The 22,376-nt window shown below is 40.4% G+C and overlaps 3 protein-coding genes across 6 annotated transcripts in view; 1 reads left to right on the forward strand and 2 right to left on the reverse strand.

Moving 5' to 3' along the window:
• Window positions 1-1,848: 1,848 nt before the first annotated feature.
• On the reverse strand, window positions 1,849-6,777 carry kctd7 (potassium channel tetramerization domain containing 7). Its single transcript, XM_017488919.3, has 4 exons — window positions 6,006-6,777; window positions 4,926-5,095; window positions 4,521-4,699; window positions 1,849-3,780 (listed from the first exon to the last, which is right to left on the reverse strand). Exons 1-4 carry the CDS (start codon window positions 6,375-6,377, stop codon window positions 3,404-3,406), a joined length of 1,098 nt encoding a protein of 365 aa, XP_017344408.1. The 5' UTR covers window positions 6,378-6,777; the 3' UTR covers window positions 1,849-3,403.
• A 246-nt stretch (window positions 6,778-7,023) lies between these two features.
• On the forward strand, window positions 7,024-9,190 carry LOC108276873 (dnaJ homolog subfamily C member 30, mitochondrial). Its single transcript, XM_017488920.3, has 2 exons — window positions 7,024-7,114; window positions 7,712-9,190. The coding sequence occupies exons 1-2, from the start codon at window positions 7,078-7,080 to the stop codon at window positions 8,419-8,421; spliced, it is 747 nt and encodes a 248-aa protein (XP_017344409.1). The 5' UTR covers window positions 7,024-7,077; the 3' UTR covers window positions 8,422-9,190.
• Window positions 9,191-9,906: 716 nt separating this feature from the next.
• LOC108276869 (homeobox protein cut-like 1) overlaps window positions 9,907-22,376 on the reverse strand; it is a 32,759-nt gene continuing 20,289 nt past the window's right edge. For 2 of the 4 annotated variants that reach the window (XM_053686759.1, XM_053686756.1), the window contains exons 7-20: window positions 22,346-22,376; window positions 21,613-21,771; window positions 20,729-20,787; window positions 19,810-19,858; window positions 19,586-19,685; window positions 18,323-18,832; window positions 17,755-17,853; window positions 17,341-17,624; window positions 16,854-17,183; window positions 16,367-16,505; window positions 15,519-15,731; window positions 14,968-15,156; window positions 13,862-14,114; window positions 9,907-13,058 (exon numbers count right to left, since the gene is read on the reverse strand). The exon at window positions 22,346-22,376 is cut by the window's right edge and continues 18 nt beyond it. In XM_053686759.1, coding sequence (XP_053542734.1) covers window positions 12,749-13,058; window positions 13,862-14,114; window positions 14,968-15,156; window positions 15,519-15,731; window positions 16,367-16,505; window positions 16,854-17,183; window positions 17,341-17,624; window positions 17,755-17,853; window positions 18,323-18,832; window positions 19,586-19,685; window positions 19,810-19,858; window positions 20,729-20,787; window positions 21,613-21,771; window positions 22,346-22,376 — 2,725 coding nt within the window. In that variant the 3' untranslated portion in view covers window positions 9,907-12,748. The remainder of the gene's footprint in view (window positions 13,059-13,861; window positions 14,115-14,967; window positions 15,157-15,518; window positions 15,732-16,366; window positions 16,506-16,853; window positions 17,184-17,340; window positions 17,625-17,754; window positions 17,854-18,322; window positions 18,833-19,585; window positions 19,686-19,809; window positions 19,859-20,728; window positions 20,788-21,612; window positions 21,772-22,345) is intronic. The other 2 variants (XR_008398082.1, XM_053686757.1) reach the window with 2 other exon arrangements.

The raw sequence follows: 22,376 nt of genomic DNA on the forward strand, positions 1-22,376 counted from the left end.
ATTAATAATATATTATTATAAATGAATACATATATAAATGCATATATGCATATATATATATATATTATATTAAATGCTATTGAGCTTTAAATTATGATATATTTTGTGTATGAGTCCATACAGTAATAAAATACATGGCAATATTTATATATGATTTTGTTAAATATCAAAAATCTAAAAGGTGTGCGTTATACCTGACACCTAGATGAACACTGTACAGTTGGTTATATGACTGTAAGTCATTCCCTTCAAATGCTATTGAAGTTAGAAACGTGTTTAACACGCCATATGTAACTTTAGAGACGGTCCCTTCATTTCCACATTTCTGCAAATATCCAACAAATATCCAAACGTCCAACCTCAACCTAACTTTATTCCAGTCTCTTATTCTTATTTTTTTTCTCTCTTCCCCCTTCTTTTCAATATATCTTATACACACGAGCAAGTTTTCACACTTAATCTAACATTTGATTCTCTTTGGCAGTATATTTTAATGAATCCATTATTACTTCCAGATTGATATGATGACTTAATTCTAAATTAATTCTTTGTGTGTGTGTGTGTGTGTGTGTTTATATCCTCCGTAGTGAAGAAATGTATACATTTGCCTTTCACACTTATACTATGTTGTATATAATCAATATAGGCTATGATAAATGATAAATATATATATATAATGAATAACATACATTTCAGATGGAGTGTAAGAATCAGGGCTTTTCCCTGTGTGGTGTAATGATGTATCTGGACACACTTAATGTTTTTTTTTTTTGTTTGTTTTTTTTTATGTTATGCACTCCTCAGATTATTTTATTTGATGTATTTACACCCACAACTCTTCTTTATAGTTCTTTCAATTAAATCATTATTAAAAAGCCAGTGTTTTGTGTGTAGGTCTTAAATGTAAACTTATAAAGACAGTAACATTGAATGTACATCGATTTTCTGATAGTAATAGTCTCTGTTTATAATGAAATATTTTAATAAATAACTGCTATGATACATAACTAAGTCTTTATATGAATATGGTGAAAAATTGACCTTGTTATTTTGGGTTTTCACACGTTATTTTTTTATGTTTATCTTGTTTTATGATTCTTAACTTTATTCTGGGTGGCTGATCAGGAAAAAGCACAAGCACAAAGCAGATTTAATCCTGTGTTTCACTGAAGCTAATTGTGAATGCTTGTACAATGTAAAAGCAATATATACATATACATATACATACACATATACATACACACACACACACACACACATATATATATATATATATATATATATATATATATATATATATATATATATATATATACACACATACATACATATACATATATATATATATACATATATATATACATATATATATATATATATACACACATATATATATATATATACATATATACATATATATATATATATATATATATATACACACATATATACATATATATACACACATATATATATATATACACACACATATATATATATATATACACACACACATATATATATATATATATATATATATATATATATATATATATAAACAAAACATTTTTTAAACTGAATGCTCCACACGCGCAGTAACATAGCATTCACACCACATAGGAGAATTCCCTGTTAGTCTAACCTGAAAGCGTTCGCACTCAGACATTTCTTTTACTAGATAAAACGTGTACAGTAGCTGTAGTTTTTATAGCGGTGTATAGTCAAGTCACGTCGAATACAGCATGTTAAACACAACGTCCTCCTAATATTTATTAAACCTGAAATGGGGAATTTATCATCTGGAATTCATTATGATATGAAAGATTACAGATTCACTCGCTCTTCATAGAAATGGCAAAATATACAGAGTTTATTATCAGCACAATGAAGCAGTACAAACATGAGGTTTGGTTCATTTACACCGGAGTGCAGCAGAGTTACAGAGGAATCTGCATCGAGTTAAACAGACAATAAAAGCCGCCGCTTATCCTGAGAGCTCATGCAGCTTCACGGCTCTCACAGCCCTCACATAGAAAAAAAAATTTATACACAAAAAATACACATGGATTAGTTACATCGAGGTCTTCCGGCTACAGCTGAGCTGATCTTTTAGCCTGAAATATCAGAGCTGAGCGCTACAAAGGGAAGAGGAAACTGTCTCAGTGACAATAAGGAGACTAACAGTCAGTTCAGTGCAGCGTTGCTTAACACACACACACACACACACACACACACACACACACACACACACACACACTACAGCTTACAGCTTATTACTGAATAACTGTCAGGCAGACAGCGCGGAAACACCTTACAACTTGCGCACCTGAAGAAAGGGTGGCCCGTTGCATACGGAGCTATTATTAATAAACCGCTGGAGCTTATCTGAAGTTGTGGTTATTTTTGGACTGAATTCTTCACAACATGTACAGTGAGATAAGGAAACAGTCCTGCATGGGGTCTTGCATTCGCCCAAATATCTGGACAACAGGTTGAGATGAAAAGCACAACGAAGGCAGCATGAATCTTGTAAACTTGTGGAGAATTCCATCACACAAACACCAAAACACTGTTCCACACACTGCAGCGAGACACGACCACAGTCACTCGGGACAGGACACACACCGGCTCTTACACACTAAACACAACACTTCAACAATCATCTCCCACAGAAGCAGCAGACATTCAGGATGAAGATCCTGACCAGAACCAGAACGACAACAAGTGAGCTGAACCTCTAACCTTCCTGTGAGGTCCTTAAAGCCCCGGGCCTGTTCCAATAACTATAACCAGCCCTTCACCACCAAGGGGACTTAGTGGTGTACTAGTGGAAGTGGGTGATGATACGATCTAAAATGTTCCTGATCTGGAATGTTCTCCTACAAGAACCTCAAATCCCCTTCATCGTTAAGCGATCTTAAAGTTCTCAGAGGATCCGGGCCTGTTCCAATAAGTAATAAACGTTTAGCATTGAGTGATTTTAAGCTCATAGATGGACTGCCTGAAAGTTTTTGCAGAAGAAGATCTTCAGTTCTTGAAAGTCAGAACTGTAACCTTCTCACAAGTTCCCCAAAGCAGCGGGGCTCACTCTAAAAACTATAAACGTAGTTCACTATGTGATCTTTAGCGCAGATGGATTAGCGATTATCGTAAGTGTTAGCGTTAGCGTTAGGTCTGCTGCCCTCATGCAAGCTCTCAGAGGAACCCGGACCTGCTACAGTAACTGAAGGCTCCTAAAAGAACTCAGACCTGATTCAGTACCCGTCCTGCACCACTGCGCGATCTTAAATGTGTAAATATTTTAGGTTTAGTGTTACGGATGCGACCCGCTCCCAATCTCCTAAAGGAACGGAAAACCAGACCCGCATCGTGAACGCTCTGTCCAGAAGCAGAAGCCGTTCCTTCACCACCAGGTGATCTTGAACTCGTAGATGGGCCTCTTGCAGTAGTAGTGGTTGATGAGGTGTTTGTCACACACTCCGATGCACTGCTGGTCGACGGTGATGCCGCGCTCGGCCAGGTCGCTCACGATGCAGTGCAGCAGGTCGTACACGTCGGCCACAGCCTCCCACGGCCCGAACGACACATCCACCTCGCAGTGGTGCTCGAACAGCTTGGCCTCACTCTCGGAGCGCTCGAACCGCAGCGAGTTGAAAAGCGGACGCTCGTACGGCGTGATCGGCATCTCCTCCTTATACACGCAGATCTTCAGCTTGGCGAAGCGAGCCTTCCTCTGCATCGCTCGCAGCTTCGCGATCTCCACGATGCGTTCCAGATTCTCTGAGGGACAAAAACAAACACAAACACGACCAAGACCTTTCATTTCATTACGAAACAAAAATGTGGAAGGATTGATTGCGTGAAGGAAAAACGTTCCACATTTTATAGATATGCTCTATTTTATAGAGTAAAAAGCAGAGCAGATTCATGTTTCTTTATTTCTGTTTCAATTGTTTATACAGTAATAAATTTCACAACTTTCGTGATGCCACGTCCATAACGTGTCAAAATCCATCCAATAATATACACACACCAAATCATAATACTGTACATTACATAGATTACTGGGTAGTAATAAGCATATTACTATCTACATATATATATATATATATATACATATATATATATATATATATATATATATATATATATATATATATATATATATATATATATATATATATATATATATATATATAAAATTCCAAAATAACTGCTTTAAACATTTTGCTCTCTTAATATATTCTTAAATTAGAGTGTCATTACTTTAGTACCAAAAACACATTTCACCCGAAAACACATGGATCTGTATTTAGTATTCGAACAAAATATATAACTAATCATACATTTTATTCAGTTCAGTGAACCCGAAACTGATGAAAATAAAAACACAAAAAAAACAGAGATAAAGTTTTTGTAATCTGCACTTCTGACAGATTTCCGACTTGTTTCTATGAGGTATGAGAAATAAAGTGTTAAGATAAAATACATTCAAATATAAAATGATGTGTGTGTGAGACCTTTATAATAAGGCAGGAGGTCGAGGAATGCCTGTCGGACATTCTCCCCGGTCAGAGGCTGTCTGTCCTCCAGCCTCTCCAACAACGGCCCGATGGAGTAATACTGAGCCTCTCTGTGTACGGCTCGAACCCGGTCCCTCTGAGGAAGCTCACCCTCACGCAGGAAGTTCAGAATGTCACTGTACTCAGGAAAAACAAACACACACATGTTCATGATGACAGCACTAATACACACTGTTGTGTTCCACACAGCGCAGTAAACATGGATTAGAGAAAGGCTGATGGTTTCAGGAGTGCATAATTACATAAAAAGTGTGTGTGTGTGTGTGTATGTGTGTAATAAATAAGTAATAACCAGCACAGAAATGAAGGAGGTCTCACTATAACACAGTCAAATATCCTCACCCAAAATAAGCTCCGTCTCGGTCGATGAAGTATCGCCCTTCAGCGTCTTGGGGAATGTGATGGCGTCCGCTGAACATAGCAGCCAGCATGGTGTCCTCGTACCGGCGCAGCGTAGACAGGCGTGTGGTGAAGTACATCCCTCCTACGTTCAGAGGAATCACCTCAGGAAACTACGGCAAAGAGAATCATCCATACTGATATTTCCTTATACGATGTAATGAGTCATTCTGAAGCATTCATTGTTTCTTGGTATTTTGTTAAATTACAGCTGTTATGTTTATTATCTAGATTTCAAAAGTGACCTTTTTCAAAACAAACCAAGTTGCTGATTTAGGACACACACACACACACACACACACACACACACACACACACACACACACAGGGGAGACACACACATACACTGGGAAGAAGGCCTTAAAGCTGGGCCTTACCATCAGGATCTATTTAAATATTTTAATTAGCTTTTATCTACGAAACTGTGAAAAGTACACACTTGACCCAGATTCCATGTAAAATTACATTTCAATATGAAAATCATTGCACTGTAATGGAATAAGAGATCCTGCAAATAAAATAACTGGAATAAAAGATAAAAAAAAATGAGTCTTTTAAGATGTGATGTGCGGCTTTAAACAGACCTGATAAGTCTAAAGAACATTACAGTAACCATACCAGTGCCTCTGCTGTTTATAGACATCTTTATTATGAGTGGATTTTTCCTAAACATGATTAATTAATCAGGATTAAACCCTAACAGAGCAGGCATTGTGACAGGAGCGTGAGAGCAGCCAATCAGAGGCGCCGCCTGTCCTCCGCGTGCCATGACGCACCAATCAGATTTCAGATTGACGTAAAACGGGAAGAGAACGCCAACGTTCAGTGCTATGAAAACACTGGCACGTAACGAATGAATTAAAAGAGTTATAAATAAAATAAACAAATAAACATGACACCTGTGTAAGTGAGAACAGTACACACACACACATATGGATATTAAGCTGATATGTTTGAGGACCTCAAAACTGCTGTCATAAAAAATACATTTAAATAAATAAGGCATAAACCAGGCCTGTTTACCTCCTGGGGTGCGTTCAAGGTGCGCAGGGATTTGGGTAAGTTTCTGTTCGGAGTAGAAATGGCTGCTTTGCGTTTCTCTTCCTCGGACTTGGACATGGCGGAATCTCCAGCTGGTTCGCTGTCCCTCGCAGCCGAGAACACGACCATGACTGTGGGCTGAGGAGGAACTCCGCGGACCTCCTGAGTGATCCTCCTCAGCCGTGATGATGGTGAAGATGATGATGATGATGATGATGATGGTAATGCTGATGATGAAGATGAAGATACCGCGGCCGCGGGCAGGAGAGCAGCCGAGCTGACTGAGCTTGCGGGGCTGAAGGAGAGCCTTCCTGCGTCTCCATTAGGTGTCTCGCCTGCTCCATTCTGCTGCATGCACACTAAAGAACCCGACTAGAACTGTGTGTGTGTGTGTGTGTGTGTGTGTAGCGGGGTTCAGTCCGAAGAGAAAACCACACAAAGAGAGATGGAGATTCACGGTTTCTGTCTCACATCACGGTCCAGCTGCTGCCTGAAAACACCTCAGACCACGCCCCTTAGACCACGCCCCGAATCCTTAAACACACGCTGTATAATAGTTACATAAAGCAAGCTTCCATGCCCAAGCGTGTCTAAGTGAGCAAGAAATAAAGTGGGCGGAGATTTACATTGAATAAATAAATTAATAAATGAGTAGGCTGAGGTTGTTCATCTCATCACAGCTGTTCAGAATATTTACTACATTTAATTATTATAATTTATAATTTACGGATAAAATCCTCTGCTTTTTTTAATATAGAAATGTCAAACAACAACACTTCCATATAACCAATCCGTGACGCAGGAATTCTTACTCGAGCCTGATTGGTTACATTTTCACACGCGTGCCATGAAGTGCCGTTTTGATTGGTCACTTATTGTTGTAACCGGAAGTAAAGCAAGTTCTTCGGGCTGAACCCCGAAACGGGTTCATGTTGGACACAGAGTGCACTAGATAGGCTGCCTGAATCCTCCTCCTCATCACTCGGTGCCCTCAGTAGTGCGCATGTAGGGAGCAGGGAGTGATTTAGGACTCGACCTTTAAATTCTACACGTTATGGCGGAGGTCAGGCTGCGGCTCGGCTCAGGAGCCGGTAGGACTTTGACGTTTTCACAGCAGCTCAGATAATGCGCGGAGGAAATGAGCGTCAGAGACTTCCGTTTGTGTTGTTATTCAGTTTATCTTGGAGGAACATGCTTGGAGTCTGTATTGAATGACCTGTTTAAGGCGGTGTAGGGGTGAAACAGGTGTATTGAATGGGTTTCCTGTTCACTGAAGCTCATATAAACACTGAGCTATTGCATTATTAAAATGACATTATTTCAGAAATAAATATAGCTGCTATGAAAGTAAAATGCACGCAGAGTCTTCTTTCCACCACTAGATGCCGCCATATTCAACCATTACTGTATCAGCAGATTAATATTGATAATGATAATTTCCTCCCTCGTTTAATGAAAGGTTATTATAAATATTATATAATACCTATTATTTTTTTTAAAAATCTGTAAATCTGAAAGTGTCTCAATATCCTGGCTCTTGTTTCTTGTTCTCATTAAAACTGAGGAAAAGCTGCAGAAGTAGGCTTTCAGTTGGGGTATTAAAGGGATATTTCTTTAATTACAAAGCCATGTGATTATGGCTTGATGGTTGATGATTATTAGGCTAATGAATGTGTTTATGATTACAGGTAGCCTGTGGACGGCGATTCCATATATTTTTTTGGCCTCCAGTAAAAAAAGGTTGGACGTTTCTGCTTTGACTGGAGCGATCCACGTCTACGGTGTTCTATCTCGCAGGTGGATACACGCATCGAGATCATTTCGAACCTCGAGCACAGGGGAAATCCCGTTATACAGAACGAAACATGCTTATTACGACATTCTGCAGGTTTCTCCAAAAGCCACTCAGCCGCAGATCAAGACTGCGTACTATAAACAGTCCTTCATCTACCATCCCGATAGAAACGCAGGCAGCGAACACGCCGCGTCACGATTCTCGCAGATCAGCGAGGCCTACAACGTGCTGGGGAATAAAAGTTTACGCAAGAAATACGACAGCGGGATTCTCAGCGAGGCCGACGTCCGGGGTTCGAGCAGACCGACTGCGACGAATCAGACCACGAGCCGATCTTCGAGCGACGCTACGAGAAACCATCGCTCTCCAGAGGCCGGCGCTCGATCGCAGAACGTCTTTGATTTCGACACTTTCTACCGTGCGCACTACGGAGAGCAGTTGCAGCGACAGAAATACATCCGAGCTCGTCTGCAGGAGATCAAGAGGCAGAAAGGAGACAAGTTTCAGGACAGGAAACTGGGACGCATGTCAGAACTAGCTGTAGGCATCATGCTAGCTGTAGCGGCGGCCATTTTGTTCAGTATGAAGTCTGCAAATGGATGATGTATTAATCCGTCTCTAATCCGACAGGATTGAACCGTTTATTTTCAAGTTTATTCTGGACTCTGTACAATACCAGAACATAGATAAATATTTATTTACCGTCAGAGGACAATAAGGACTTAAAAATATATTACAATAAGTTCAAATGTTTAGACTGTTAATGCCACTCCTGAGAGAGAGAGAGAGAGAGAGAGAGAGAGAGGAAAAACCGCAAGGAATGAAACAAGGAAGAGAGAAAACAATAAATAAATAAAGCAGAAGAATTTTTTTTTTAAAATAATAATAATAATAATAAAACTAAGAATGCAGAGAAGAAAGAGAAGATAATATATTTTTGGAATCAGTTAGCAGAGAAAAGAGTCATTTCTAATTCATCTGTGATCAATTATGGGTATTGGTAAGATCAGTCTCATCAGAATCATAATACAAATGAATCCTAATTTATCTCAAAATATTTTATTGTGTATAATTAGCATTAAAATAATTCATGCAAATGACACAATTCACATATTGGCAGATGTTCTTATAATAAATAATAATAATGTACATAAGCGTCTTAACCAATGGAAGTTAAACAGTATGAGTTTTGTACAGAGTTACAGAACTTTTCACTTCCTCTCAGTAATCACACACACACACACACACACACACACATACACACACACACACACACACACACACACACACAGGTCAGAAAGACGAATGTAGTTTTATTTCTGTAAATTCTGTGCCATGTTAATGAGTACTGTGATGTTTATTGGGTCTGAGGGAGGCACTGTACAGAATAAAGAATCATTACTGTAATATTATCTCTATTATTATTTTTAAATAACTACACAAAGCTAAAAATGAAACGTATTATCCGACAACTGCACATATTTCAATGCCAGACATATACATATAATAATAATAATAATAATAATAATAATAATAATATATTAATTATGATCAATAATTGTGATTACTGCAGCATCTTCATTAACCTTGTATCTGTGGACATGGATAAATAAATAATGATAAAAATAATTTTAAAAAAGTACATCAAGTGGATTGTGGATAAATAAATAAAACTCTGAAGACTAGAAATTATAACATTTATTTTTATTTTTCCATCACTTTCCAAATAAAAAACCTGAATTATTCAGACTAAATTGGTGTTAATTATTGGAATAAATAGAAGAAATGACTTCATAAGTATAAAATAGCGCGCACACACACACACACACACACACACACACAGACAGAGTATACACTGAAAATGCAAAATATATTTACTTCCATGATCACATCTCAACACTAACAAATAAAATGAAGAGAATAAAAATGAGTAATGATACAGTGATTTGTTTCCACACTGGATTAAAACTGGAAGACGGAATACATTTGTAAATACAGATAATACAAATAACATTAGATACATATAAAAAATGGAATGGAGGTTTTGTTTTTTTAATTATTTACACTTCAGCTCCATTTTATGCTTAAAAAAAAAAGAGAGTAAAATGAAGAATATAAAACACACCAGAAAATGCATTAATAAAGTTTTAAAATGGAGGTTTAACCTGAGACTTGAATCCGACGGCTGCCTGGTTTATAAATCATCACACATCATGATATGCAAATAATATGTAAATAACATGTATATGATATGCAAATAAGCTCCCTAACAGAGCTGTAGTCATTTTATTTCGTTTTTTTTTTTTTTTTAAATATATGTATATATAAAAATTGGACCAATTTTTTAATGAGAGCTTTACACTAACGACTCAAATAAAAGACACCAATAAAAGTCACTTTCATTCGATTGAAAAGAGAGAGAAAAAAATAGAAAATTCAATTCAAAAATTCAAAATGAGAAAAACGCCAGTAAGTTTATTAAGTGTAATAAATTAATCATATGTGAGGGCTAAACGTACAGCGTTCGCAGATAAACATACACTGAGTTGTAATTAACGATTAGAAACGAATCCAGTTAAATGTTTTGAACACTTTGCTGGTTTTAGTGATTAATCTGTTTACTAAAATAAAAGGTTTTAAACATCAAAACCTGAGGCAGGAAGTGATGAGATTTATTCCTGATGCTGTGGGACAAACCTGCTGAGCATTTCAGTTTTATACGTTTATATTTATTCAAGTTATTTTACACCGTGTTCTGAGACAAATGAGAGAACTGTATTTACTCTGCAGGATTTTGTGTTAAAGAAAACTGATGAAATGAAGATTCAACTCAAATAAACTGAGCGTAAAATATTTAACGTGTCATTTAACTCACAGAATAAAGTGTTCAAATGTTGTTGTTTTGTTTAAACACAAACCGGGATTCTTATTACAGTTTTGTGTACCAGTCTTCTGCAGCTCCTACATTAGTGAATACGTTTGAATGTAAGGTCAGAGTTTAGATTGGAGACGCAGATCATGACGACAGTCACGACGACGGTGTAAAGTTTGAAGAGAGACAGATTTGGGGTCGTTTTGCCCAAAAAAGTTTGGGAACTCCTGGTGTACCGTGATGTGACTGGTTTCACTGCGAAATGATCAGATCATCAGAATCATCAGCGTTGAGGGATTTTAAATGCTTTACAAGTCATCATTTCAAAGCGTTATAATGCATTACAATGCCTGTATGATTAGTGCACAGAGTAGTATTAACAGAACAATTAAGGTGTAAAGTTAATTAGTACATATTAAAAAGTAACATTTCTAATGTTTTGACGTTCGAATGAACTGCCGGCAGTTTGTTCATCTGTCAGCACGGAAGCTGATCGTTTATCCTCCCTTCCAATATATATATAAACAATTATATAAGACTTTAATATTTATAAAATACCTGTATAAATTACTACCGCTACATCAACTCATAAAAAGTCTGCTACTATTGTTATAATTCTTATTAATTAAAGATAAAGAGAGGAGAAGGAAAACGTTAGACTCGTATAAAACAAAGTGAAAAATGAATCAGCCTTATTCACTCGCCCTCTTCATGTCCCCTTCAGCCGCCATGCTACGGGCTATTTCACTGAGCGAGTCAGCGTGCGTGATATTCAGCAAGCTAATGTGAACGTGTGCAGTGTTCGAGTGCTCGTAAGAGCCAGGATTTTATAAGCACAACCTCGACTGTTTAAGAACGAGAAAAATGAATGCTAAAGTAAATGTTAAAACTAGCGCTTGTTTCACGTCTGTTTGTGCGAAACAGCGACTAAATCGCACAAGGGCCGGGTTTGGTTAGCGCTTTGTTTAGTTTTAAAAGCTGTGCTTTAGGTGTATGTGATTATAAAGCAGATTAAACACGTACGTTCCACCCGTGCGAGTGTTTCCTGCTCGTGCTGCGTGAGGAAATGATAAAACACGTCATAAAGTGCGGTTCGTATCTGAAGTGAACGTTAATGCGAAGGACCTGAGGGTTAAAGTGTTGTTTCACGGCTGTGTTTCGTTTCACTAATCCACCGAAGGCGCTTGATTCTAAAGTGTTTTACTTACTAAAAGGTTTTTTTTTTTTTTTAATATCATAAAATCGTATTTCTCACAAAACGTCTTTCTCTCCGTTGGAGATGATTTGGGACGCGCCCACTGAGGGCTGATGATGGTGTTATGTGGCTGATATTGAGAATAAGGTGTGTGGTTGTGAATACCCATGAAGCAGTGGGGTGTTTGTAGGGATTAGGGAGTAGGGCACTGGGCTCAAAATGAACACCAACCACATACTTAAGACATTTAAGAGTTAATACTTAAGAGTTTTTTAGATGAATAAGTCTAACTTTCTGGCATAAAAAGGTCCAAAACAGAGTTGCATAGAGCCGACAGCAGAGAGCTTCTGCTTCAACTAACAGTTGCTGCCTTTATTGCTGAAGGGTTTTTAATTGTTTTGGGGTTTATTTTTGCACCGTTGGGCCGCAGCAGAGCATTAAGTGCCCTATAATAATAATAATAATAATAATAAAATATTTTCTTTGTTTTCTTGTCATGCCATGGAGAACCCATGTCCTCCGAGCGCACTGCTGAGAGCTGATTTTTATTTTCATCTGTTATCAGCTCACTACTCCACCATTTTCCTCCTTTCTTCCTCCTTATATTTCATTTAACACAGGTGTTCTGAACACACAGCGCTTGACACTCGTCATCGGAAAATAGTGTCAAATATTCTAAAATAGTGTCTGTTAAACATCCAGCAAATTTTAAATAACATATAAACGAGATAAAACACTCACATAAGAGCTGATCACACTGATCTGAGACTGCCCTGGTGGGCGTGGCACGATATGCTAATGAGCTGTTTGACTGACAGTGCTCTGTCTGAGACTCCGCCTCCGGTTAACGATCCACACCGACGTTACCCTGATGAAGACGTATTCACACACTCCGCGCTCGCGTCCTGACTCTCACACGTGTCGCCTCCGTCGTGAGCCTCATCCCGATTGGCCGCTTTCTCCAGGCGGTGGATGATGCTGTTCAGGTTGGCGGCTTTCCGCCTGCGCAGGCTGCTGTCTCTCAGGATTCCAGGCGAAGCCGAGGACTCTGAGAAGTTAAACGTGGATTCCGGGAGCTCGCCGCTCTCCTGCGTTCCACTCATCTGTTCCTCGGAGATGCCGTCTGATTTCACTGCAGCCGCTTCCATGAAGACCCCGCGCCGAATACGAGACCTGGACACAGGAAACAGGAAGTGTTCCAGCCTCGTCTGTACGGCTCAGTCCCAAAACACCGCAATACACTGTGTGTATGTGAAAGCCACTTACAATAACACACCAATAAATAAATGATATATTTTATTAGGGGTCCAAGCACTTAGTGCTACAACCTTATTGTTCTTGTTAGGAGTTTTCTTCTTCTGAATTTCTGCTGAAACTTTGGGTTCAGACCAAAGCCCTAACCCATAAGCCCTACAGAAGTGAACCCGACTCAGGCAGGTGGGGCGGTCCCAACTGGCCGGATAGTGGCACTATAGCACAAGCAGTCGCTTTTGGCCCAAATCATGAAAACAGCAAATCCTACGCTCGTAATTCTTTCTTTCCCTCCTACCTCTTATTTATCTAGGCCCCGCCCACAAATTTCCAACGTAATAGATTTGTTTTTGCTAATTTGCATAATAGATCAATCAATATATCTAAAATAATATATAAAAGTATTTATTTATTAGATCATTAATAATATGGTGGTCTGGTGGTTTGGGATGTACGTAGCCATGGAGAGTGTCTTGTTGTCATGGTAACTGGAAAAGCTTTGTTGTGATAGCTGGTAATTGGTACAGATTTTATAGTGTAAACATGTATATATTTAAACCTTTTTTTAATCCCTAATGTAAATATTTTATCATTATTACTAGCAGTGGCAATCGTTATAAACTAGTTAATAATAATTATACTAATACTACTACTACTAATAATAATAATGTATTTTATTTAATGTAATTTAATAACTCATGGAGAGTGTGTTACGAGTGTTTGACCTGTAGTTGTGGAACCAGTTGGTGACGGTGCTGGCTTTGAGTCCGAGCTGCTGTGAGAGTTCCTCGATGGTTCCTGGCGAAGGATACGGCTTCTCCTCATACGCTTTCCTCAGAGCCTCTTTCTCCTGCGCAGTGAGGACCACCCGAGACTTCTTCAGCTGAGGAACATACTCCTGTCCTAACTCTCCCACACACATACCGCTGTCCAGCACAGCGTCCTCACACACTGAGCTCACACGCCTCTTCAGGTACACTAGAGACAACACACACACACACACAGCAGGATTATCATAAAGGACACCAGTAGAGGAGTGTTCTTGAAATACAACAATAAGATTCAATTGAAGATTAAAAACACACTTAAGAGAATATTAATTTTAAGAACAATTAAACATCCCAGGACTTCACTGCTTTCATGAATGTCTTCTTTACATTTACAGAAATTGAACTGAAATACGTTTTGCCGTTACAGTTCTGTTATACTCAAAGTGCAGCATGAGTTCATTTATTGCTCTATTATTAAATAGACTGTTAGTCTGAAAGTAAAACTACTCAAATAAAAACAAGAACTAAAACAGAAAGTATATCCGTCCTGCGGTTTGTGCTGAACCGTTACAGTGTGATGGTGTTACAGCACCAGTAGGGGGCAGTCTCGGAATAAAATCTAATCAAATAAATATAACAGGAGATAAAACATGCACCGCTTCAGTCCAGTTTTCGGAAACACTCAGCAGACATCTGAATATAATAATGTATAATTATTTGTATAATAGGATTCAGAGTATTCAGCTGTCCTTAGTGTTGATGACTGGATCTAGCCGAGTGCTGTATTTCTTCAGGTAGGGAAATATTTGTGTATTTGTGTATTTTTCCTGTGTTCACTGTGCTAAATATGTTAATATCCAAATGATGTATGCACAGAGAGAAGGAGGCGGAGCCAGTGGACATTTTGTGTTTGTAAATATGACTGCGTTTGCTCCATTGGTGGTTCTGGTTTGGTGACATGAGGATGCATTATAACCTGTGATGGAGATTTTAGGTGCATGTGTGTGTGTGTGTGTGTGTGTGTGTGTGTGTGTATGTGTTCTAAGGTGAGAATGCTGTACCTTTTTTCTCAGTGTGTTTGATTTCTCTCAGTTTGTGGATGTTGTTTGTGTCGTTCAGCCATCGCTGCATTCGCACAAACGGCTCGCGGCCTTTCACACTGAGTCTGTGCCATGGTTTGGGCCGAGCCAAAAGATCAGACACGGAACCCTGAGTCAGACCCAAAACAGCCTCACCGAACAGACGCTGACCTGCACACACACACACACACACACACACGTGCACACATGAACACATATGGATCTTAATTCATACAAGTCATTAATGACAAACTCAAAAATTATTAATAAATTATTAATTATTAATCAGCCTTTAGAAACTGAATTTTTTTTCTCCAACAAACACACTAATACAAAATTATTTTATTTAAATTATTTTCAGCATTTTAAACCCAACTATATCTGTTACATCTTGTGTTTTCACAAACATTTAATTACACACAGTGTACATAATTAAAACATTTTATTTATCAAGTACAAGTCGTATTAACTACAATTCAGCGGTGATAATGAAGGGAGAGACGTGACATATTTTATTTCGCTTTCTGGCTCACCGACGTTATTATCACTCAGCACCTCTCTGACCCTCTTGCTGATGGAGTAGGTGTCCAGTTCCGGCGGCGTGACCAACACATCCTGCATGCTGGCTGCGGTGTCACGTGACTCAGGCTCTGCCTCTTCCTGCTGGTCTCTAACGAGCTTAATGAGCTCTTCAGACGAGCTTTCAGGAGACTCTGGGGCGGGGCTAACACTCGCCAAAGTCTCTGCTGAGACAGAACAAAGAAACATTACTGTACTGTACTGTGTTCTGTGTGTGTGTGTGTGTGTGTATTCGCTTAGAGGGCAGGATGACATTCAGTGGAATTCAGTCTACAGTGACTAATGAAGGGTTGTGCAGTGCCCTCAGCCTCTATCGCGCTCTCTCTCTCTCTCTCTCTCACACACACACACACACACACACACACACCCTGGAGGAGAATTTCTTTTAGTCTGCTTTAATGCTCCTTAATGTAGGTCACATAGCTGATGTAATTCATCATGCACTGCACTGACATCACACACACACACACACACACACACACACACACACACACACACACACATATACACCCACACACACACAAATCACTGCATATTAATGAGATGACACAGTTAGTTCCTCTTCGAAATCCAGGTCACTGTTTTTGTTACTGCATCAGACTTTAAATTCAGAATACAGTGTACAAAACAGATTTTTACATCAAACAAAGACACAAACACACACACACACACACACACACACACACACGTTTTGCTTCGATACACACTGCAAACTAAACACGAGCTGACAGCTGCGCCATTTTGGAAGCACGGCTAATCTAAAATTTAAACACTACATTAGAATGAGGTGTGTGTGTGTTACCCCTCATGGGGTCCTGCAGTTCTCCTTCAATCCATAGCTGCATTCGTATAAACGGCTCTCTGCCTTTCTGAGTCAGTTTAGTCCACTGCTTCGGCCGAGAGAGCATGTCACTCACACTGCCCTGAGAGAGGCCCAGAACCTGCACACACACACACACACACACACACACACACACACACACACACACACACACAAAACAAACTCAGTCTTCAGATCTGATCATCTCTTGATTCAGAACAATCGTCTGTTGATTGTTAGTGACACTAATCATGTTCAGTCATCTCAGTGAAGAGGTTGTGGCCTCTTGTGTGTCAGTCTCAGTGAAGTAGGCATGGCCTCTGTCTGTCTCAGTGAAGGAGGCATGGCCTCTGTCTATGTTGTTCTCTGTGAAGGAGGCGTGGCCTCTGTCTGTCTGTCTCAATGAAGGAGGCATGGCCTCTGTCTATGTCGGTCTCAGTGAAGGAGGCGTGGCCTCCGTATTTCGTACCTTTTCCCCAAATATTCTTTGGCAGATGCCATTCTTGGCGAGTTTATCTTTGACCTGCTGCGTGAGCTCCACCGTATCCACTTCCTGGTACATGAATCTTTCGTACTGCTCGGCCGTCAGCGGCGTCATCGTGGCTTTCATTTGCTTTGTTTGCAGTGACGAGGAAGTTGAGGAAGAGGAAGGCAGCACTGGGCCGCTATGAGGCGTCTCGTTCGTGTTGGACATCGGCAGATTTTGTTCTGAACTTCTGAGAAATGGAGACTCTGTGCTCGGCTGGTCTTTCCAGTAATCCTGCGTGGGAAAGGGAATCTCAGACACCATGTTGCCCAGCTGAGGGGAGAACAGGAAGTTAGTGGATCAGTGTGAAATCTCAGGCAGATTCCCATAACATACAAATGCTTTTAGTTATCATTCTATATTCCCAGAGAACCTTATTCTAAAGGCTCTATATCCCCAGAGTCCTACAGTGTCAATAAATCTCTCGTACCTCTGTGTCTTCCTGACTGTGTGTGTCTTTGCGCTGTTCGCACTGTATCGCGCTCCACCACTGCTCTCGCCAGGAGTCGGTGGCCGGGGAGGCGGACGTGTTTTTCGCAGAGTTAACCTCCAGAGGTGAGTAAGGCAGCACAGAAATGGAGGAACCGAGTAATTTGGAGCCCAAACTGGAAAGGTCAGAGGTCATCGTGGGACCGGGCGCCACCTGCTGAACGTCCAGGATGGAAGGAAGGCTGTCATCCGAGGAAACTGATAAAGACGAGCGGACACCTTCAACTGCAGGAACAGAGAGAAGAAACAGGTCTGAGTTTCAAACACTGCTGTTGCTGCCTCCTGAATACACAGGATAATACATGAAAAAAAAAACTAGCAGGAAGTGACATCACACAGTCTGTAGTCGACTTACTTTTGTGTCCCTGCAGGTCCCGTTTAGTCTGATCCATAAAGGACCTGCGGGATTCATCCGAGCTGCTTTCAGGAACACGGACTCTACTGGTGATATTACCTGAGAGAGAGAGAGAGAGAGAGAGAGAGAGAGAGAGAGAAAAGGAAAGCGACAGATAAAGAGAGAGGCAGGAAGATGTATAGAAAGACACAGACAGAAAAGGAGAGGCAGGTAGACAGATGGAGAGAGAGAATCAGAGAGAGAGAGAAAAAAATCAAACCACCACCAAATGCCACCATATCACCTTCGTTTTATAGAAATTTCTCAGTAGATCTGTTTGACGTGAGGGGGTGGGGCCTAGAGAAGGCGTGTCTTTGAATCCATATATGGAATTAAGAGCTGTTCAAAGTGGGTGTGTCTTACATGAAGTTCTAAGCCATAAATGAAATGAAGCCATATATATATATATATATATATATATATATATTATATATATATATATATATATATTTGTAAACATTTACAAGCCGATTTTGTGATTAGAGTTCTCTGAACGTTAATAACATCAGTAATGTTATTTGTTTATCACCTCTCTGTCGACCCTGAATGCTCCTCAGGTTCAGGATGTTCTGCTCGTCAGACAGGAAGTGCCTCATCTTGTGGAACGGTTCTTTCCCGCGGACGGTCAGTTTGTTCCAGGGTTTGGGGCGAGCGAGGATCTCGCTGACGGACCCCTGAGATAACCCGAGCACGTAGTGTCCGAACACTCGCTGCCCAATGTTGTGCTTCAGCAGCTGCTCCTTCACCTGCCGCGCGATTTCAGCCGTGTCCACGTCCTCCTCCGTGTGCAGGTCCGCGCTGTAGGAGTTCTGCCCAAACGTCCGCTGGAGAAACGAGTTCACTGAGGATTTCCCAGAGAGCGGAGGAAAAGCGGCACTGAAGCTGTGCCTGAACAAATCAGAAGAAAAAGAGCGGGACGACTCCGGTGCAGCTTTGCTCTTCAGGAGGATTTGAGAAAGGGGTGGAGTCTGTGAGTGGGTGTGGTCAGATTGAGGAGGTGTGGTTGAGGGCGGGGCAGGAAGACGACTCTCAGCAGAACCTGAATGAGACAACAATATTAAACACCAGAGAGTATAAAACCCTGATAAACTGGTGAAGAAAGAAAGAAATGAATTAAGGACAGGATTGACTAAAACACTAAAACACAGGGATACAGGTGAGAATTATGTTCAACTGGCTTCAGGTGAGAATTAAAACACTACAATCAGGTTTATAACCAGATTCACATGCCAAAGGAGAACCAGTGTTTCCATGGAGAAGCCTAGAGGTGTGTACTGACCTGACATTTCCTGTTCCACACAATCACACACACACACACACCCCTACCTGAGTGTGTCGCTACAGGGAATAAAGTGACCTAAAAAGTGTCTCTGGTCCACTGATTCCATCCTGCTCACAGGCCTTTTGTTATCCGCTTTTCTTTTATGGTCATCGTTTTCTGTCCTCATTAACCCTCACTCTTTCTGTTGCACCTGTTCATGTTTCCTGTTTTTCATATTTGGTCAAAGCTTCGTTAACTCGCTCCCTCTGCTCCTTAAGCCCTTTCTGTAAATGTTCGCTGCAGGATACATTCATTTGTGGATTTCTCCGAGCATAAATAAGCAACGTTAGTGTGTTACACCAGTCTGTTCTAGACCACTTAACGTTTATATTTTATTTACCTATGTTGTTAATATTCTCTATATGGATGCGGTTATTAACCCTGAGGCAGCGCCAGTGTTTCTCTGTGCTAGATATTTTCCATATAAAGCTAAAATTTCATGTTTTTTTGTATTTTATCACCAACACTCACCGGTGAAGTCTTTGTTAGTGGGTTGTTTTGGGACGCAGTCTCTGTCCTGGCCGCTGTCGTCCTGCCTGGAAAGCGACGCGTCCTGCTGTGTCGGGGAACCCTGTGCACAAACATATCGTACAGATCTTGTTTTTGTTTCACTGGGAGTCCTGAGCATGAGAGCAGCTTCCTGGGCTCGGAGATGAAGAAAATAGATGACACTTAGTAAAGACTTGAAGCCTTACCTGTTCTGCGGGACGCTCCGAGGAACCGAGCTCCACGGATCTGAGGACCCTAGTGATGATAGAATGTCGTGAATTAAGATGCAGTAGGAAAAATGTATACAAGCAGGACTACACACACAAAAACAAAGAAAGGAGTTCACTTAGAAGCTCACTTCTCACCCTGAAGCAACGTTTATCTTCACTACTGAAGCATCCGAGCCAGAACACTTAATATAAAAGATTACTATACACACCGTAAGTGTTCTATAATTAAATATAATAAAGCTGTTATTACAGAAAATAAAACTAGTGTGTGTTCTGGAAACACATGGTCTTTGACCGCAGGGACATTTTAAGTCTCAACATAATCAAATTTTTTGAGGATTAAACAGTTATAGACGTAAAACACAGCGTGCAAACACACCATGCTTCGTCCGGTTCATGCCGTTAAACGAGTCCCCCCCCCCCCCCCCAAACATTTCCCTCCATTACAGTGGAATGTGTCCCAACAGGCCATCAGGACGGATTTAAATGCAGTACAACAGCTGAACAACGGCCCACATTCACCACCGGCCAACTTTATCGACTTTAATAGCCTCAAATCGAGTCGAGATTTAATCAGTTAGCTCACGGCTCACGCTAACGGGGTTAACAACCTCATTACAGATCTGAGAGTCGATAAAGCACAGAGTTGCTCTTTAAAGCCGATACTAAATACAGTTGGATCCAAATGTTACAGAGTTCTGAATCCAGTAGTCCTGCAAAATACATCTTTAAAAGCTCCGTTTCTTTAAAAAGACATTCGGTCTTCTCATTTTTACCGATATGGTGCCTTTCGTCTGGAAATGTAAAGAACCTCAGAAAATCAGTGACGCATACAACTTCTAAAATAGAAAAAAATTAAACGTGGTGTGTTACGATCTAAATGTTTATAACTCACCTCAGTTCCCTTTTTATCTCCTCATAATCTGCCTGAGCCTCCAGTTTCTCCTCAAGCTCCTAAAAACAAAACAAGAAATAAAAAGTCCACTGAAACATCTATCACACCATCATACTTTACTTACTCACTAATCCCTGCTTCCTACTCCATAATCTCTACTCACTGCTATCTACTCCCTAATCCCTACTGTTTACTCCCTACTCACTGCTCCCTAAACCCTATTCCAGTCTCTAATCCCTACTCACTACTATCTACTCCCTGCACTTTACTACCCAAGATCTACTCCCTACTCACTAGTACCTATTACATAATCTCTACTCCCTAATGACTACTCCCTGCACCTTTGCTCCTAGTCCTTACCCACTACTGACTACTCCCTGCCACCTAATCCCTCCTCTGTAATCCCCAACCGTTATTACCTACTGCCTAATCCCTACACTTCACTCCTTAATCCCTACTGACTACTACCTACTCACCATTCCTTGAACCCTAACTGCTAATCTCTACTCTGTATTCCCTAATCTTTGCTCCATACTCTTCCTTACTACTCCCTGCTCCCTAATCCCTGCACTTTACTCCCTAATACCTACAGGAAGTCTTTATGGGGGATCAGTACCAGATAGGATACATTCTTCATATTTAAATCATACCATAATCACTATATTTAGTGCACTATTTTGGAATTCTACTAGTGCACTCACAGTATGATTAGCATCAATATGAATGGAGCAGGCCCTCACTGGTGCAGATTACCCACAATGCACCATATTTAAACATTCAAACATATTTTAACAGTGTTATTAAAAAGGTCCATAATATTTTCCATTAATCATACAGGAGCGCACTATGTAGTAGGTGTGTGTGTGTGTGTACGTGTATCAGACCTGCAGCAGTGCATGTTTTGAGTCGAGCTGCTGCTGTAATTCTCTGATCTGATTGGCTGTTGAGTTGGCGAGTTCAGTCAGGCTGCTCTGGAGTTTCTGTACGTTCTCCATCAGACGCTCCACCTCTCTCTGCTTCATCACAAGCTCCGCCTCCAGAGCCTACACACACACACACACACACACACACACACACACCATCATATCGCTATGTACTCCCTAAACTGAACCCAATAACACTCACCTTAGTCCTGAGTGCACTACAGAGGCACCCTTTAAAGTGTCCTGGTATCAGAAGAGGGAACAAAGTAGGGATAAAGACCTCCACTACACTCAAATTGCCTACAGTGATTGTTCCCATGGCAACAGCACCATGTGCTCTGTGTTTTGGTTGTAGTTCCAAAACTACAACCAAGTAGTTTGGGGGGGGGGGGGGGGGGGCTGACTAAGTGCACGTGCCGTACACCTGAGAAAGACAATGTCAGTCATGTTATAGGCACGCCCACAAGGACCACTGACTCCACCCACATATTTTTCATGTTGCAACAAAACAAAAAGAGGTTGAGAGTGACAAAGAATAATCTGGCAATGATTTAGCAAACTGCCAGGTTACTGCATCTTGCAAACAGCAATAATGAAAAATTTAAGTTAAAATTAGAAATACACAGTTAGCGGTAGCTGGAAAAACAGAATTTTAATTAATAAATCACAGGATGTTTGAGGTTAGAGCTGTCACCTGATTGGCTGTCTCTACATCTGTCATCGCC

Source organism: Ictalurus punctatus, chromosome 16 (genome assembly GCF_001660625.3).
Source record: "Ictalurus punctatus breed USDA103 chromosome 16, Coco_2.0, whole genome shotgun sequence".
In the NCBI taxonomy this organism is placed as follows: domain Eukaryota; kingdom Metazoa; phylum Chordata; class Actinopteri; order Siluriformes; family Ictaluridae; genus Ictalurus; species Ictalurus punctatus.

What these genes read in the sequence shown, in the direction of transcription:
- LOC108276873 (XM_017488920.3), top strand. Translation starts at nt 7,078, where the DNA reads ATGGCGGAGGTCAGGCTGCGGCTCGGCTCAGGAGCCG. An exon ending in GCGGCTCGGCTCAGGAGCCG is followed by an intron (nt 7,115 to 7,711) that starts GTAGGACTTTGA and finishes TTATGATTACAG; the next exon opens with GTAGCCTGTGGACGGCGATT.
- kctd7 (XM_017488919.3), bottom strand. Translation starts at nt 6,377, where the DNA reads ATGCAGCAGAATGGAGCAGGCGAGACACCTAATGGAGACGCAGGAAGG. An exon ending in CCTTGAACGCACCCCAGGAG is followed by an intron (nt 5,096 to 6,005) that starts GTAAACAGGCCT and finishes TCTTTGCCGTAG; the next exon opens with TTTCCTGAGGTGATTCCTCT. An exon ending in CCTCCTGCCTTATTATAAAG is followed by an intron (nt 3,781 to 4,520) that starts GTCTCACACACA and finishes TTTGTCCCTCAG; the next exon opens with AGAATCTGGAACGCATCGTG.